The sequence below is a fragment of the Leuciscus leuciscus genome (assembly GCF_965113295.1).
Source record: "Leuciscus leuciscus genome assembly, chromosome: 11".
NCBI classification, from domain to species: domain Eukaryota; kingdom Metazoa; phylum Chordata; class Actinopteri; order Cypriniformes; family Leuciscidae; genus Leuciscus; species Leuciscus leuciscus.
In genome coordinates this window covers 28,282,417-28,299,957 of record NC_138735.1, presented here as the reverse complement: position 1 = coordinate 28,299,957, position 17,541 = coordinate 28,282,417, and the positions used below count along the sequence as shown (strand labels likewise).

General features: G+C 37.2%; 1 protein-coding gene and 2 long non-coding RNA genes across 4 annotated transcripts in view; all 3 read left to right on the top strand.

Moving 5' to 3' along the window:
• LOC309509462 overlaps positions 1–17,541 on the top strand; it is a 31,828-nt gene that overhangs the window by 2,323 nt on the left and 11,964 nt on the right. The window lies entirely within an intron of this gene.
• On the top strand, positions 1,272–4,503 carry LOC309509464. 2 transcript variants are annotated; one of them, XR_014209908.1, is made up of 3 exons: positions 1,272–2,064; positions 3,546–3,722; positions 3,859–4,503. It is a non-coding gene; the product is annotated as an uncharacterized lncRNA (long non-coding RNA). The 2 variants fall into 2 exon arrangements; XR_014209909.1 differs by lacking the exon at positions 1,272–2,064 and adding an exon at positions 2,457–2,574.
• On the top strand, positions 5,695–16,769 carry LOC309509407 (NACHT, LRR and PYD domains-containing protein 3-like). Its single transcript, XM_082184084.1, has 7 exons — positions 5,695–5,890; positions 6,868–7,070; positions 8,043–10,133; positions 11,287–11,460; positions 11,970–12,143; positions 15,081–15,127; positions 15,219–16,769. Exons 2-7 carry the CDS (start codon positions 6,889–6,891, stop codon positions 15,758–15,760), a joined length of 3,210 nt encoding a protein of 1,069 aa, XP_082040210.1. The 5' UTR covers positions 5,695–5,890; positions 6,868–6,888; the 3' UTR covers positions 15,761–16,769.

Below are 17,541 nucleotides of genomic sequence, written 5' to 3'. Positions count from 1 at the left end.
AGCAAAAGCACGGTCCCCTTTTTGCTTGCGCTTTGTTTTTGGCACACTTAGGAGCAGATGATCGGCTGACCTAAGAGAACGGGTGGGTCTATAGGGGTGTAGCAGCTCAGAAATATAGGGAGGGGCAAGACCATTTTGGCATTTAAAAGCAAATAAAAGAATCTTAAAATGGATTCTTTGATATATAGGCAGCCAATGGAGTGAGGATAAAATTGGGGAAATGTGCTCGTATTTACGGGTTCCAGTTAAAAGACGTGCAGCAGCGTTTTGCACCAACTGGAGACGAGCAATAGAGGACCCACTGACCCCCACATAAAGCGCATTACAGTAATCCAACCTAGTGGTGACAAAGGCGTGGATTACTGTCTCAAAGTGCTGCCTAGAAAGAAATGGCTTTATTTTGGCCAATTGCCTCAATTGAAAAAAACTTGTTTTAACCACTGACCTAATTTGTCTGTCCATCTTAAGGTCAGGGTCGATTTTAACCCCAAGGTTAGTGATTGTTGGCTTAATATATTGACTCAAGGAACCCAGATCGGCACAGGGGGTCCCAGTGGTGCCACCAAAAAACATCACTTCTGTCTTACTTTCATTAAAACTTAAAAAGTTAAGAGCCATCCAGGCCTTTATGTCATCAAGACACTTAAGTAATGGACCAACAGTTTCATTCTTTTTAAGAGGGACATAGATCTGACTATCATCTGCATAACAGTGAAAAGACATACCATGCTTCCTAAGTATGGAACCAAGCGGGAGTAAATAGAGAGAGAAGAGAAGAGGGGCTAAAATTGAGCCCTGTGGGACCCCACAAGACAAAGGAGCAGAGGAAGACACAGAATCTCCACAGCTGACACAGAAAGTTCTACCTTCCAAATAGGACCTGAACCATTTCAATGCAATGCCCTTGATGCCCACCCACCGCTCCAAACGAGAAATCAGGATTTCATGGTCGACCGTGTCAAAAGCAGCAGTCAGATCAAGAAGCACCAGAATAACACAATCCCCAGAGTCAGTAGCTAAAAGAATATCATTACAAACTTTTAAAAGAGCCGATTCTGTGCTGTAAGGTTTTAAAACCAGATTGGAAAACTTCAAGAATATTGTGCTCATCCAAGAAGGCCATTAATTGACTGTAAACTATCTTTTCAAGTATTTTTGCCAGAAAGGATAGTTTAGATATAGGTCTATAATTTGTGAGATCTGCATGATCCAGCCCAGGTTTTTTAATTAAAGGTTGCACTACTGTATGTTTGAAACTGTATGCACTCTAGTCTATAAAGCCACTCAAACAGGCTGAGAGACCAGACCAACATAAAGCCACACCTTGTGTTTGAATCAGGACAGTATGTCTTTCCCTCAGCACTCCTACTTCTCTCTCTAAACGCAGGCTGAGACTTGACATCTGGGGGAAAGTGTGGCAGTGCTGCTCAGTCGGCACAGTGAGGAGAAACAGTTGTGTTTGGAGTAAAACATGAGGGCCAAACAGGGACGTTGCGTGGCCTATTTTAGGGCGCTTTAGCCTTCTACATTGCACCATGTTATACACACATTCAATTCAATTATCAAAAGCTAAATAAAACGTTGTTAACTGTTTACATAGGCTAGCCTACTAGTTTATATTTTAGTTACATCAAAACAGTTAGTTAATCACACAGTTGTTAAAGGAGACTTTTAAAAATATGTAATTTCTTTACTTGGATCAATAGGACATAGGCCTACTTCCTCTGCATATATTTCATTTTATTTCATTTTTGTTACTCTAAAAATACATAGATTTGGGGGTCTTTAAATATATCCTGAGGAAGTGTGTCCAGACCCCCATTAAACAGGCTTAGTCCCTCATTCCATGAATGTGTAGTGGCAGTAGCAGAAGCTACCGTAACACTATAGTGATTTTCTCTCAGTGACACATATAAAGGCACCTCGCGCAATGTTACCGAAAATGTCGTCTTATAAACCCATGCAAGCCGTTGCAAGCTTTAGATCTCAGGGTACCCGGCTTAATCTCCAACTGGAATATCTGACAGCTGTTTCTCTCATCTGCAATTCCCAAAGCCAAAAAAGGTAGGCTATTTTTATTAATTAATTTTTTATTATTAAGTTTGAATTCTTAATGAGTTACTTTTACATTTGTCCGATTACGAAATCACTTTTCCAAAGCAACCATGTAATTAAGGCATAGAATAGATAAATGTAGGCTTTACTTCAACTTGAGATCCGAAGTTTGCGATACCAGCGTCGCTCTCTCTACTAACCGAACTAAGCGCGAAGTATTTCACTGCTGTCCAAATGAAGAAGCCTAATCTAAGGTGGAGTTGCAGTTTGTACGTTCTAAGCGTCATGACGGCGTGCACTAGAGACATAAAGCAGAAGCCACTTAGCGCCATCTAGTGATCACTGAAGGGTAAAAAAAAACAAACAAGCAAAAGTGCACATTTTAAATTAGCTACAAAATGTCGTTTTATAAATCCCTGCAATTCGTTGCAAGCTTTAGATCTCAGGGTACCCGGCTTAATCTCCAACTGGAATATCTGACAGCTGTTTCTCTCATCTGCATTCCCAAAGCCAAATAAGGTAGGCCTAAATATTTATTTATTTTTAATTATTAATGAGTTATTTAACATTTGTCTGATTACGTAGTCACTTTTCTAAAGCAACTTAAGGCACAGAATAGATGAATGTAAGCTTATCTTCTTCTTGGGATTCGAACCCACGAGTTTGCGATGCCAGCGTCGCTCTCTCTACTATTTGAGCAAAGCATAACTGTTGCACATTCAACCAAATAAAGTAATGTAAGGTGGAGCTACAGTTTGTGCGGTCAAAGCATCATGGCGTCATTTGCTAGAGACCCCAAACACTGTATCTATTTTCCTTCCTCAGATATAACAAATATAATTCAGTAGCTATGACGTCACTTAGAGTTACACTGAGCGTCCAGGCATCGCCGTTGCCCCTTTCAACACTATAGTAAAAAGGTTGAGACTGTTAAGCTTTTCATCAGACACAGGTCATTGAGGTCATCTGATGGTGAAAAGTATGATTAGAACCAGCACTGTGTCCCGCTACAGCAGGAGTTTTCACATCTGGCTCTAAAAAAACATTCTTCATGAGTATTTATGTATTTGTTTGTTTGTTTGTTTTAAAGAAGTAAATGTTCGAATGCTTAAACACTACAACATTTTTGAAATAAATAGTAGACCTACTAAAAAAATCTAAATCTAAATAAATAAAATTAGGCAAATCAAACCAGTTTGAGACAAGCTTCAGAGCATCAGCGTCTAATGTAACATTAGTAATGTTATTGCTGTCACATCACAGTATAGGTAAGCCTATGTCAGAAATAGAAAATAGATTAAATGTTTTCAATGAACGGACGATAGGCCTAAAAACCAGCGGTAAACTAACAAGTTCTTTTGGCTACAAAATATGTAACTGACTGATTTTTCACTGACAATTGGAGTGTTTCAATGTTGTTTCAGTATTTGTTTTTTTGTTTTGTTTTTTTACCTCAAACTTTTATATAATATTTCCATATATATCTACAGAATATGATGTCTGAGTGTGAGATAACGGAGGAGGAGTGGAAGGCTATGAAAACGCCCAGACTGGAACCAGGGACTGGAACAGAGAACATCGCCATCATTGAGCATCAGTGTCTCAATGTCGAGGTGGAAAATTCTGAAGTTGTGGTTACGCCTCGTTTAACCCCGAGAGAACCAGCGGTAAACAAACGAGTTCTATTGGCTACAAAATATGTAATTGACATTTTTCACTGACAATTGGTGTGTTTCAATGTTGTTTCAGCCTTTGTTTTTTTGTCCCCAAACTTTTCTATAATATTTCCATATATATCTACAGAATATGACGTCTGAGTATGAGATACAGGAGGAGGACAGACTGGAAGCAGGGACTGGAACAGAGAACATCCCCATCAATGAGAATCCGTGTCTCAATTCCCAGGTGGAAAACTCTGAAGTTGTGGTTACGCTTCGTTTAACCCCGAGAAAACCTTCAGAGGACAACATGCAAAGCAAGAACAAGGGAAGAATCATGGCCTTCTTCCAACGATCATGGCAGGCCATAAAACAGGGTTTCACCCGCTGCCTTTGGCCCAACGAAGTTCAATATAAACTACTCTATCTGTAGTTATTACACGGCCCGGTGGAATACTTGATTCTGATTGGTCAATCGCGCCATCCAGCGGTTATTCACTGATAACAACCGCTTAATACAGATTAATTAACAGGAACGGGTTTTCTTTGTGGAAGTTTTGCATTGGTGAGCTAATAAAATATTAAAACTCTGTCAAATCAATATTTTGTGTATACAGTTATTTAATTATGCCATCCAGTATCAAGGACTCGCTCTCTCATTTCATACAAACGCACCCTGTCAGGGTTTATTCTAAAAAATAAAGTACTTAATTTATCACCTATTCCATCCATGTTATTGTGAATTAATTGTTAGACTACAAGCTGGCCTTTACTCACTTTAAAAGCTCGAAAGAGTACCCTGTTGATCAGCTACATGTAACTTGATTTCATAAAATGAAAAAAAAACACGAAAAAAACAAACAAATACAACATTGCTTTTTGTGCCCCTTTTTTCACTTAAAAAAACAAGCTAGATATCAGACGATCTGAAATAAAACCAGAATGAGATGCAATGTGCATGTGCACAAAAAAAACCTTTTTTTTCTTTTTCCAGTTTTTTTTCTTTTTCTCTATTTTAAGTTTTCTATGTTAGACTAAGGTTTCTATAACAACAATTAAAAAATTAAAATGTCAGACATTTTTCTTTTCATTTCATTTCATTTTCCTCTTAGACTTCCAACAACAGCACTGTCTCTCTGAAACTTCACCATCCAAACAAAGACACGTCAGCAAACACAGACGGATTAAACGATTCACAGTAGAGCATTTCTTTTGGGTAAAAAAAGGCTTTTTCATTCTATCAAGTGAGGACATTATGTAATACAAAAAAACAATTGCTGTAAATATATTGTGCACACATTTTTTAACTATTAAAATAAATCCTTTTGTTGTATATGTGTTATTCTCTGTTATTTCAATCTCATTTCTGTATCTTCTCTTTACCTGTATTCACTGCTACTGACAGAAACTGCAAGAGAAAGAATATTGTTATATAGCTATAAATTACCTATTTTTATAATTATTTCATAATGATGAGTTGAAGTAAATGGAAATCCATGAAAGCAAATTTCTTTGAGCACATAATTTTAGTTATATTAAACTCTATTAAAGTTTTATTTATTTTGAATATCTAAAACACTGAAGCATGTATTTTATCAGAATGTTAGCGCCACCTTGAGTTGAAATCTGAGTTAAGAAAAATATTGATTAAACTTTGGAATTAAAATCTATTAGATGTACTATGAGATCTACTATGGCCTAAGTCATATAGTAGCTGGCACCTACAGTATAGGACAGTAAACTATTGAACTTGTAGGCTACTGTTGTTAAAAAACAGTGAGTTTTACTCTACATTTAGGGGCTGATAGCAGTGACTTAACTCAATTTTACCTAGTCAATTTACAACTGACTAAAGTAAACGTGTTCTCTTCTACATATAGCCTACATAAAAACCCATTTTTTTGCCATTATGAACTTTTTCAAGGTCGAATATCAAACCAATCAAATATCAAACGTCGATCAAACTTTGTTGCACTGCCTGTTCCAGCTTGTTTCTCAAGCATATTTTGAATATGATCTGCCTTCCATGCCGATTGAAGGAGGTGCAACTATCTGACTTACCGAAAGTAGCCGAACACATTAACAGAAAGTAAAACGCAGTTTATCACTGTAAAGGGCGGAATTTGTGTTTTTTTTAAAAGCAATATTCACAAGCGCCAATCGGCATACTTTGCACAGTAAGTTAAAAGTCATGTTATCTGTTAGCTACACAATTTTGGATATATGAACTATAAATATTAAGGTGTATCACTGTATAGCTTACATTCTGTATCATAAACGTAGCCTACTTTAGCTACCTTGTTTACATGCAGTAGCCTATTTGCAACCGGATCATTCTGGCTGCTGCTAGATGTTTATGTTACTGACTTTTTAGTATTTTGTAAAGTTTGATATTTTGTTACGAAGCTTAGGTGTCTTTTTCTTCAAAGAAATGCATTTGTTATGCGGTTTGTTTACTTGCAAACCCGGATACAGATGATGACAGAGCCTCAGGTAAAATCAGCGCAGTGACACAATCTCACAGCAGAGGGCGCTGATGAGCATGATGAATTGCGTTAATCGTCATGGTATTTCTAACTATTCAAATGAACATTAACTAATGATCTTTTAAGTGTTATTTAAATAAGTAATGCTAGGTAATTTTATTAATGAAAGTTACTCTGAAGTGTTACAGATATGTGTTAAAGTTGGAATTGACTGGGACATATGACAAAAAAATTATGGAAAAAGAGAAGAGTAATTTGTAATAGCTATTCCATGTAAGGAAAATACATTTTTGTGTGTTCATAATTTTTCTTGCAATAATTGTTATGATACATCTCATAATATACCATTTCACAAAACTACTGCTGCATTTAGCCTAAGTCCCTTTTCTTTTTATATTAAAACTGGAATTTTTTAATGTTTCATGATTTTTTCTGATGACATTAATACACAGTTCAGGCATGAAACTCTAACCAAGTGCTGATTGGTTCTTCCAACGCTGTGTTAGAAATTCTAGTATTTTCTCAGTAGCAGCAGCGTAGCAGATCTCGTCCACTAAAATCAAGCTTATTTATATTCCATGCCAATATATGCTGGTTGAAATAATCCACTCCGAGAGTTGTCATGACTGAACTGTAAATGATGCTGCTTTTCCTCTTTTTATTTGCAGACTATAACCCAGCCTCTCTCTATGTCAGGAGAAGACAGAGGCACTGCTTCTAAAATGAATCTATACGAGGATAGAAAGGAGAGGGAAACTGTCCTGGTCCACAGAACACCATCTCCAGATCCGAGCTGTGTGTCTTTGAAAAGTAACAACTCTATGTTAGCATCTAATAACTTCAGTAGTAGTGCAGATAACTTGGACCCCAGGTGAGAGACATGGTAGTTTTAAAGACATTAATAATTGCATTATTAATTAATAATCGCCATTACAAACTTGTTAACAATATCATCGATAGACTGGTGGTAAGCTACATAGAGTATGAGTACATTCTTGAATAATTTTTCTGTCACAATAGCCCCTTTCACACAGAGATTCCGGAAAATACACGGATAATGTGTCCCGTGATTTGTCCCGGGATCGTTTGATTTTGGTTCATTCACACTGCCAGTGATTTTCCGGAATCTGTGAGTGCGTTCACACACATCCCATAAAGACACGTGACGTCAGGATGTGACGTGTAACATACGTGTCGAGCGATCTCAGCTTCAGCGTGCATAGTAAGGAGCTCCCTGGTCTCTGCTTCAGTCCAGTTTGCAGAAATTGTTTCGTTCTTTCTTTGTTGACGAACACAAACTTTATTCTAAGAGCAACAGAGTCGCGCGATAACTACGTCATTGTGATGGCACGTGCGTCATCACTACGACACACCCCTTACGGCATTGGTCCTGGCTTTTGTTCACACAGGGCGCGTTCCAGGACTGATCCCGGCAATGTTACTAGGTCCCCATCCCGGCATCAATCCCGGGACGTATTTGCATTCACACAGAAGGCACTCTAGAAATGTATGGCAATTTCCCGGGATCAACGCGCTGTGTGAAAAGGGCTAATTTAATTCAAACATTGGTTTCACTTTATTTTGATGGTCCCTTTAATGCATTCTGTTGACTATAAGTAACGTTACACCTACATGTCAACTAACTCTCATTAGAGTGTTAGTATTAGAAGACTGGTAGGGTTAGGATTTGAATAAGTTGGCATGTAGTTACAAAGTTACTTATAGTCAGTATAAGGTCTGTTGGAGGACCATCACAAAAAAGAGTTAGCAGATATTAAGCAGACAGTCTACTTATACTCTAATTAGAGTTAAACATTCTGTATCCCATGTTGTATCTGTGCAGTGTGAAGCGGGAAGATTTGGTACAGGATCAGTCCAAATGTGGAGTATGTGAGCAGATTCTGAATAATCCAGTGTCTTTCAACTGTGGGCACAATTTCTGCAGGCAGTGTATTAGCCACTATTGGGACAAGACCAGTGAATCAGAAAACTGTCCCCAGTGTATAAAAATATGTAGAACGCAGCCTGTTCTACACCCACAGAGAGAGGTGGGAGGATCCAGTACTATGACACAAAACCAGCAAGACAAAGAGCCAGCACCGCAGACACACACACTGCTGGAGGAGACTGCACACCTGCAGCGAGATTCACATCAACTAGTGAATGATATTCTACAGAGAGTCAAAGACAAACACAAAACCAGCATGAAGAACAAGTACAAGAGCTTATTTGAGGGAATCAAACAAGAGGACAATCAAACCCTCCTGAACAGGATCTACACACAGCTCTACATCATAGAGGGAGAAGGTGAAGGGGTGAATGAAGAACATGAGGTCTTACAGATGGAGAAAAGTTACAGGAAACACCAAGACACTCTTATAATCTGCAATGACATATTTAAAACTGTACCAGGATATGAGGAGGAGAGGAAAGAAAAAATAAAGGCTGTTCTTACCAAAGGCATCGCTGGAATCGGAAAAACCGTCTCTGTGCAGAAGTTCATTCTGGACTGGGCTGAGGGAAAAGACAATCAGGATGTGGATTTCGTGTTTGTGCTTCCATTTCGTGAGCTAAACTTGATTAAAGATCACCAGTACAGTCTTCACAGACTTCTGCAGGACTTTCATCCTGAACTAAACAGTCTGGACTCAAAGATTTATGAGGAGTGTAAAGTTGTGTTGATCTTTGATGGTCTGGATGAAAACAGAATTACACTAATGTTTTCAGACAATGAGACCGTTTCTGATGTGACTGAGACTTCATCAGTGGGTGTGTTGATGTCAAACCTCATCAGAGGAGATCTGCTTCCCTCTGCTCTCATCTGGATCACCACCAGACCAGCAGCAGCCAATCAGATCCCCTCAAAATACATAAACCGTGTGACAGAAATTCAGGGATTCAATGAGACTCAGAAAGAGGAATATTTCAGGAAGAGAATCATTGATGAGGATCAAGCCAGCAGAATAATCTCACACATTAGAAAAGCAAGAAGCCTCCACATCATGTGCCACATACCTGTATTCTGCTGGATCTCATCCACTGTGCTTCAAAAGCTCCTGAAAGTAGATCTGAGCACAGAAATCCCTCAAACTCTGACTGAAATGTACATCCATTTCCTGCTGATTCAGATCAACATGAAGAATCAGAAGTTTGAACAGAGAGATCCAGGGAAACTCCCGCAGTCCAACAGAGAAGTGATTGTGAAACTTGCTGAACTGGCTTTCAAACAGCTGATGAAGGGGAATGTGATGTTCTATGAGGAGGACCTGACTGAGAGCGGCTTAGACGTCACTGACGCCTCAGTGTATTCTGGGATTTGCACTGAGATCTTTAAGGAGGAATCTGTGATTCATCAGAGGAAAGTCTACTGCTTCATACATCTGAGCTTTCAGGAGTTTCTTGCTGCTTTTTATTGGTTTTACTGCTATGTAAATCGCACTGCAGAGGCAGTAAAGACTTTTGATTCACTGCGTAATTTGCTGAAGGGTGCTGTTGAGGAATCTGTGAAGAGTAAGAATGGACATCTGGATCTTTTCCTACGTTTCCTGTTGGGAATCTTACTGGAATCCAATCAGATACTCTTACAGAGTCTTCTGACACACACAGAAAGAAGCTCAGACACAATAAGTGAAACTATTACTTACATCAAAGGCAGAATCAAAGACGGACATGGTCTCTCAGCTGACAGATCCATTAATCTGTTCCTCTGTCTGCTGGAAGTGAATGATCAGACTCTGTCCAGTGAGATTCAAGAGTTTCTAAAGTCAGAGAAACACTCAGAGGATCAGCTCTCTCCATCTCACTGCTCAGCAATCGCCTACATGCTCCAGATGTCAGAGGAGGTGCTGGATGAGTTGGACCTCAAGAAATACAACACATTAGAGGAAGGCAGAAGGAGACTGTTGACTGCTGTGTACAACTGCAAAAAAGCCCTGTAAGTGTTAAATCAATGTAAACCTAAAACAAGGACATTCTGCAGAAATAATTAAGTCTTTCTGAAATGTATTATAATGTGCCGTTTTGGACCAAGGTCAAATATGAGGCCTTTTAATCCTGAGGGTTTCCAGTAGCACTTCTGTAGATTTTCTGAGTTAGGTAGATGCTACCTCTTCACTATTTTCTCAATGACAGATTCAGTATTCAGTTAATATAATAAATATTACTGTAATATTATAACATATAATAAATATAACAAGTATGGCTTATGTACAATGTAGAAGGTACATTTGAGAATTATTCTATTTTATATCAACGTTTATGCAATAGCTCCATTTATATATTTATTTAATTGTTAATAATATATGTTCACCAAGGCTGCATTTATTGAATTAAAAATACTGTAAAAACAGTAATATTTTAAATATTTTCACAAATTTAAAATAACTGTTTTCTGTTTTAATATATGTTAAAATGTAATTTATTCCTGTGATCAAAGATGAATTTTCAGCATCATTACTCCAGTCTTCAGTGTCACATGATCCTTCAGAAATCATTCTAATATGATGATTTGCTGCTCAAGAAACATTTCTTATTATTATCAATGTTGAAAACTTTGTGTGCTTCTTTATATTTTTATGGAACCCCTGATAAAAAACTTTTCAGGACTCTTTGATGAATAGAAAGTTCAATGAACAGCATTTATTTATTTAAGTATTTATTGAATAGACATCTTTTGTAACATTATAAATGTTGTCACTGTCACTTTAGAACAATTCAATGCATCCTTGCTGAATTAAAGTATTAATTTCTCTTTTTTTAATCTTACAACAAATGTTTGAATGATATCATTGTTTCCACAAAAATGTTAAGCAGCAAAAGCTGTTTTCAACATTGATAATAATAATAATGAATGTTTCTTGAGCAGCAAAACAGCATATTAGTGTAATAATATTGTAATACTATTTCACAATAGTACTATTTTACTGTATTTTTTTATTAAAGAAATGCACCCTAAAAGAGACTTCTTTCAAAAACCTCTATCAAAAACTATATATATAATGGCCTGCTGACAGTAGATTATACTTTCATTGACCATCACTAACCTGTTATCATAGTGCTGTTAAACTTACTGTATCTCTGTTTTTCAGGTTTGCTGACTGTAATCTCATTGATCAGTGTTGTGAAAGTGTAGCATCAGCTCTGCAGTCAATAAACTGCCCCATGAGGGTCCTGGACCTCAGTAACAATGACCTGCAGGATTCAGGAGTGAGGCTGCTTTCTGATGGACTGAAGAGTCCAAACTGCCAACTGGAGATAATGAAGTATTGTTTTATTGAATTTCGTTACTTGTTGTACTGTACCAGGTGTTTCTAAAGTATTCACCATTCACTATGTAAAGTATTCAGTTATTATTCTTTGAATTTCTATGCTTCCATTGAAAGTATGCTGGTTGCATTACTTTGGATGAGATGGGAATATGTTGAGTTTAGTAGTGTTAGATTAAGAAAGTTATTGTCTTAAACTGATTTTACAATTGAAATCCAGTGGCAGCCCAACACAGTACTAAAAATATGTACAAAAGTTATAATGTCACAGATAAATATCCCTAAAACCAATTTGTTTAGCTAATAATTTAAAAAAAACCTAACATGTTTATCCCTATTAACATGCAATTAAACACATGATTATTGTTGTCTAGTTTGTTTTAATACATGTAGTTTTGTTCATGCTACTAATTGCAAAGTGTCTTTATTATGCTGAGCAAAATTTACAGTGCAGCCATTTATGCAATTAAATATCCCAAACTCATATTTGATTTCTTTCTGTATAGATTATCTGGCTGTATGGTGACGGAGGAAGGCTGTTTTTATCTGGCCTCAGCTCTGAGGTCAAACCCCTCACATCTGAGAGAGCTGGATCTGAGCTACAATCACCCAGGACCCTCCGGAGTGAAGCTTCTCTCTGATCTACTGGAGGATCCAAACTGCACACTGGACAAACTCAAGTAAAAACCCCAATCAAATTATGTTTTAATAATAAAAGAAGTGTCCTTCTAGAATCCTTATATTTTCTGGCGTGTAGAACACTGTAAAAATTGATCAGTTGACTTAAAGGCACAATATGTAAGGTTTTTTGATTAAAATATCCAAAAAACACTATAACAATGTTATAAATTTTGTTGTACTTACATTATCCCAAACATTTCCATTAATATGTAAATCCAGAGAATTTTTAAATCCAGCAATTTTAACCAGGACACGGACAGTGTCATTTTGTCACCTGTCAATTACATCAGATCTGTGTTACCCTCAAATTCCAGTTTTACTTTCATAGAACACCAAAGACGCTTTAATATGTTTTATTAGACAGATGAGCAACTGTTTGGATACATTTATCAACAAAAAACGAATCATTGTTATACAGCTCAACATGGTTATTCTTATTGTTTAAATCGCTTGTTTTCTTGATTTAGCCCGAGTACCATGTTTACCATGCCTCAGAGACAACACTATTTTGTCAAGTGGCTAACATAACATAATCAGAGAGAGCTTTCTCCATCATACAATTTATTTTAAAATGAATTTCATGTCATTTAGCGACAAAAACCTCCACTGGACTCAAGGCCGGTATGTGTCACATGGTCTCTCTCATTAGCATTTGCTCCAGTTCATCCATGAACATGATTTCTGCCCAAGTCCGTCGGATTTCTTTCCATCGGCAGAGGTGAAGACGACAACTCCTGTGAATCCTCGCTCATTCATGGCGTCATCAAGCTACGCCTTTGTTTTGAATAAGCGACCTCTAGCTGCGAAAATTACATATTGTGCCTTTAGCTTAAAAAAGTGAGGAAACTCGTTGCCTTAAAATTAAGTAAATAAACTTAACTTGCATAACTTAATTTTTTAAATACGAATTAAGTTTATTTACCTAGTTTTAAGGCAACGGGTTTCCTCATTTTTTAAAGTTATGTTAACCCTCTGGGGACCAAAAACGCGCCCGCGCGTTTTGCTCGTTTTTTTTTTTAGCAATGAAAAATAAACACAAAATGCTCTGTTAATTTTGATCTTTCATTTTCGTGTAATACATCAATCGATCCTGTTCAGTTTCTATTTTTTTTCTGTATACTCACAATACAAATAAAGTGTTTTGCTTTTTGACAAATAAAGAAAAACTAACATGATGCTATTTCTGCCTTCTCTCTGTCAGTAAACTCCCATTTGAAACGCGTTCGAAAATTATCTATAACTCCGCGAAAATTCAGTCAAACAGGCAAACAGACCCACGGGCATAAAGCTTGAGATCGCAGCTTTTAAATGAAGTAATTTATATAAAAAACAAATATTATCAGCTTCTGTAATCTGTATAAAAAGAGAGCGACTCCAGTCGAGCTCATTAGGAGCCATTCAAAAGTAATTTGACCACGCCCCGGAGAGCGCGTGCTATTCAAACGCAAATTCTGAGAACCATTTCAGTCTGTGAAACGCCCCCACATCAGCTGTAAACAAAGAGGCATAATATAGCCTACCTTATGGAGAAAATTTTCCGTGCTGATATGAGGAGCAGATCCCGCTGAGGAGTGAGGTAGGCTAAGTTATCCTTTCTCAAGTGTTAATGTGGAATAACGTTATGGAATAACGTTGTAGGCTTATGTAAACAAAAAGATGAATCGCGTTTCTATAATATGAATAGCGTTTCTGTGAGATGAATGAAGGGTACATATTTGTAAAGACTGTTTAGCCTAAATATGAATCGCGCGTCTGTGTGTGAAAGAATAAACTGCTTTTACAGTTACAGTTACTGCGTTACAGTCAGGCGAAGTATGAAAGACAACATTTTGTTGACTAGATTTGGGTACAGTTTTTACTGTAGAATATACTGTCACATCAAATAAGCTTTTCTGCTCATATATATAAAATACTATTTTGTCAAAAATAAAGTCATAGACTAAGATGTTCCAATGTTGGCTATATTCAAACTAATGAATACATATGATAAAATGTAGGCCTATAATCTTTTTTTTTTTTTTTTACAAAGAAAGAGTACTTTTTTTGCAGAAATATTGCTGAAATTGTAATTATTGTTGTAATTGTAACCTTTTTAATAAAATAGCAAAACATATTTACAAGATAGATGTAAGCAAAATCTTAAATGGTCAATATAAGTCTTCTTCTAAATATATAGGCTATTTTGTCCTTGCATTGTGGCTCAGTCAGTGTCACACCTGAATGAATGGCTAATTATGCAGAGTCATTATGCAGAGTGGGTGGGACTGGGTAATCTAAGGTGTAAACTACTCCTCCCCCTCGCATATTGGCTTTCCAAGCAAAACCTGTTTTACACCATTTAAATCAATGTATTTTTTTTTTGTGAACGATAAAGCAAGACTATTTTCACATAATTTTGAAGCTAGAACTCCAAGAGAAAACATCCATTAGTCAAAAGTCTTGTGGGCACATATTTTGTATGAGTTTTGTGGTCTTATTTCAGCAACTTTCATTTTTATTTTTTTAAATAACCACGCATAAACATTATTCTCTTAAAAATACAAACATCTACATACATGTTGCTCGCATATTATGGTAGGCCTGTTTGTGCTATATAGAGTGAATTTACACCTTTGCCATTAACATGTTTATAAATAACTGAAAAAAGCACAAATGTCAGAGCATGTCAGAACATCTCAAGGGCCCCAAAAACAGCTTGGTCCCCAGAGGGTTAACTGATCACTTTTTACAGTGAATCTGCTAATTGTTGCGATCGGTTGCAGAAATGGAGGAAGCAGGATTTACGTATTCCGAAGCAGGATTCCAGTTCTTTCATTTAACACCCATTAACATGATCATAAAAACCTTTAAATATGTCTCTTTTTTTCTTCTTGGGCACAAAGTGATCAAACTTCAACAGTTAAAAATTACTGATATGTATATTTTTCATTTTCTAGTTTGGATCATGGAGAACATTTTAGGATCACACCAGGACTGTGGAAATGTAAGTCTCACACAATTAAGAGAGTTCTAATCTATCTTTGATATGTTTCTGTCTATATACAGTATGATAGATAAGGTGATCTTGTGTTCAGATGCCTGCGATCTCACACTGGACCCAAACACAGCACACACGCGTCTCATTCTGTCAAACGAAAACAGAACGGTGACCGGTGTGAAAGAGGAGCAGCCGTATCCTGATCATCCAGAGAGATTTCAGTACCATGAGCAAGTTCTGTGTCGAGAGAGTCTGTCTGAACGCTTTTACTGGGAGGTTGAATGGAGTGGCTGGAGCTACATAGCAGTGGCATATAAAGGATTGAACAGGAAAGGAGGTAGTGACTGTAGGTTTGGATGGAATGAAAAGTCCTGGAGTCTGATCTGCACTGGTGACAGATTCGCTGCCTGGCACAATAATACAAACGCTGACATACCCGTTCCTTCACCCCCCTCGAACAGAGTAGGAGTGTATCTGGACTGGACGGCGGGCATTCTGTCCTTCTACAGTGTCTCTGGCACACACACACTCTCACACTTACACACATTCAAAAGCACATTCACTGAGCCTCTCTATGCTGGGTTTTGGGTTAATAAATCCTCTGTGTCTCTGTTTGAGATTCCTGTGAGGAACAGCTAAAGCTCTGGTCACATGCATGTGGCCAGATACAAATCATGTAGGACCGTAAAATCGCTCATGAAATTCTCCATATTGCCTGCCCTACACCTTGGCATTAGAGTCTCACAGGACATGGGTCACATGAACTCCAATGTCTTCACTCATATTGGTAGTTGCATCAGTGTTCATTAGCATAAAGTTAAACTTTTCTCAACTCACATCATGGGGACCCCCACACTTTTTCTGTAAATGCCCACTCAGGAAGATATTTCTCCTGTAGACCTAAATATGTTTTCATGTGTTGCTCATGAATATCTAATTTGGAGTCAAAATCAAGTTTCAAACTTTCAAGTCAAGTTTTTTTGTGACTTGTATGATGTCCAGAAATTAATTTTAATAATACATTAGGTTTAATTTTTGAACATAGAACTCACTTTCACCCGTCTCTTCTACTTACCCATCCGTGCAGACAACACCTGCCCCGGACACACCTGCCGCAAACACTGCCCAAACATAAAGTTTTCCCACAACTATATCTGGAAAAGTGACTTCGGTCATAAGCTGGTGTCATCAATGACTTAGATATAATCTAAAATAAATAATTTCTCAGACTAAAGGCAAAAGTATAGAAGCCCATATGCCACATAAGAAAATTATGAAATAAAAAGTCAAAATTTTGATTAGGAGATAATAAAAAAAAATCTAAATTACGACTATCATAAATGGAAATGGGCTTCTAATGGAAAAGAGACATAGCTGTTAAACAGCCTTATATACAATTAGCAGTATAAAAAGAATAGTCTGCTTTTTAGAAATATTAATTCTAAAAGATTTAAGTCCACTGTTAAAGTAATTTAACTAACTAACTAACTTTAATATATATATGTGTGTGTGTGTGTGTGTGTGTGTGTGTGTGTGTGTGTGTGTGTGTGTGTGTGTGTGTGTGTGTGTGTGTGTGTGCGTGTGTATGCTGTAAATTAATTGTGCACTCATTTTCACTCAATTTTACAATTAAAGGAAATTATTTTGTTCTATGTGTAATTCTCTGCTATTTTCATTTGAATTTCTGTATTTTCTCTTTACCTGTATTCACTGCAGAGGTGTCAAGTAACGAAGTACAAATACTTCGTTACATTACTTAAGTAGAAATTTTGGGTATCCATACTTTACTGGAGTAATTATTTTTCAGATGACTTTTTACTTCTACTCCTTACATTTTCACGCAATTATCTGTACTTTCTACTCCTTACATTTTAAAAATAGCCTCGTTACTCCTAGTTCATTTCGGCTTGTTTTCATTCCGGCTTGTCGTCGTTAAAGAGTCCCGCCTCCTGAACACACATCGCTAAACTGATTGGCTTTGTGTTTTCTTTTCTTTCTAACTTGTGAGAGGCTGTAGGCTAGTCACATTTGGTTGTGCGAAGCGCCAAAACTCCTCCGAGTCCTAAGGAAACCTAGATGCGGTAAGCGAGGGAGAAATCAACAGTTCTGTGCTCAAGAATACGGGGCAAATCGCGTCAAATATTGATTTGGGGACAGACGTTTTTACAATAATGTATAATGACAATCGTAACATAACACTAACATAATCGTTAGTGGGTGTGTGTGTGTGTGTGTGTGTGTGTGTGTGTGTGTGTGTGTGTGTGTGTGTGTGTGTGTGTGTGTGTGTGTGTGAGAGAGAGAGAGAGAGAGTGTGTGTGTGTGTGTGTGTGTGTGTGTGTGCAACTCTACATTATAGGGTCAAAATATCCCCACAAAGATGTCAATATCCGAAATCCTTGTCCTTTTGGGGATTTTTTTCT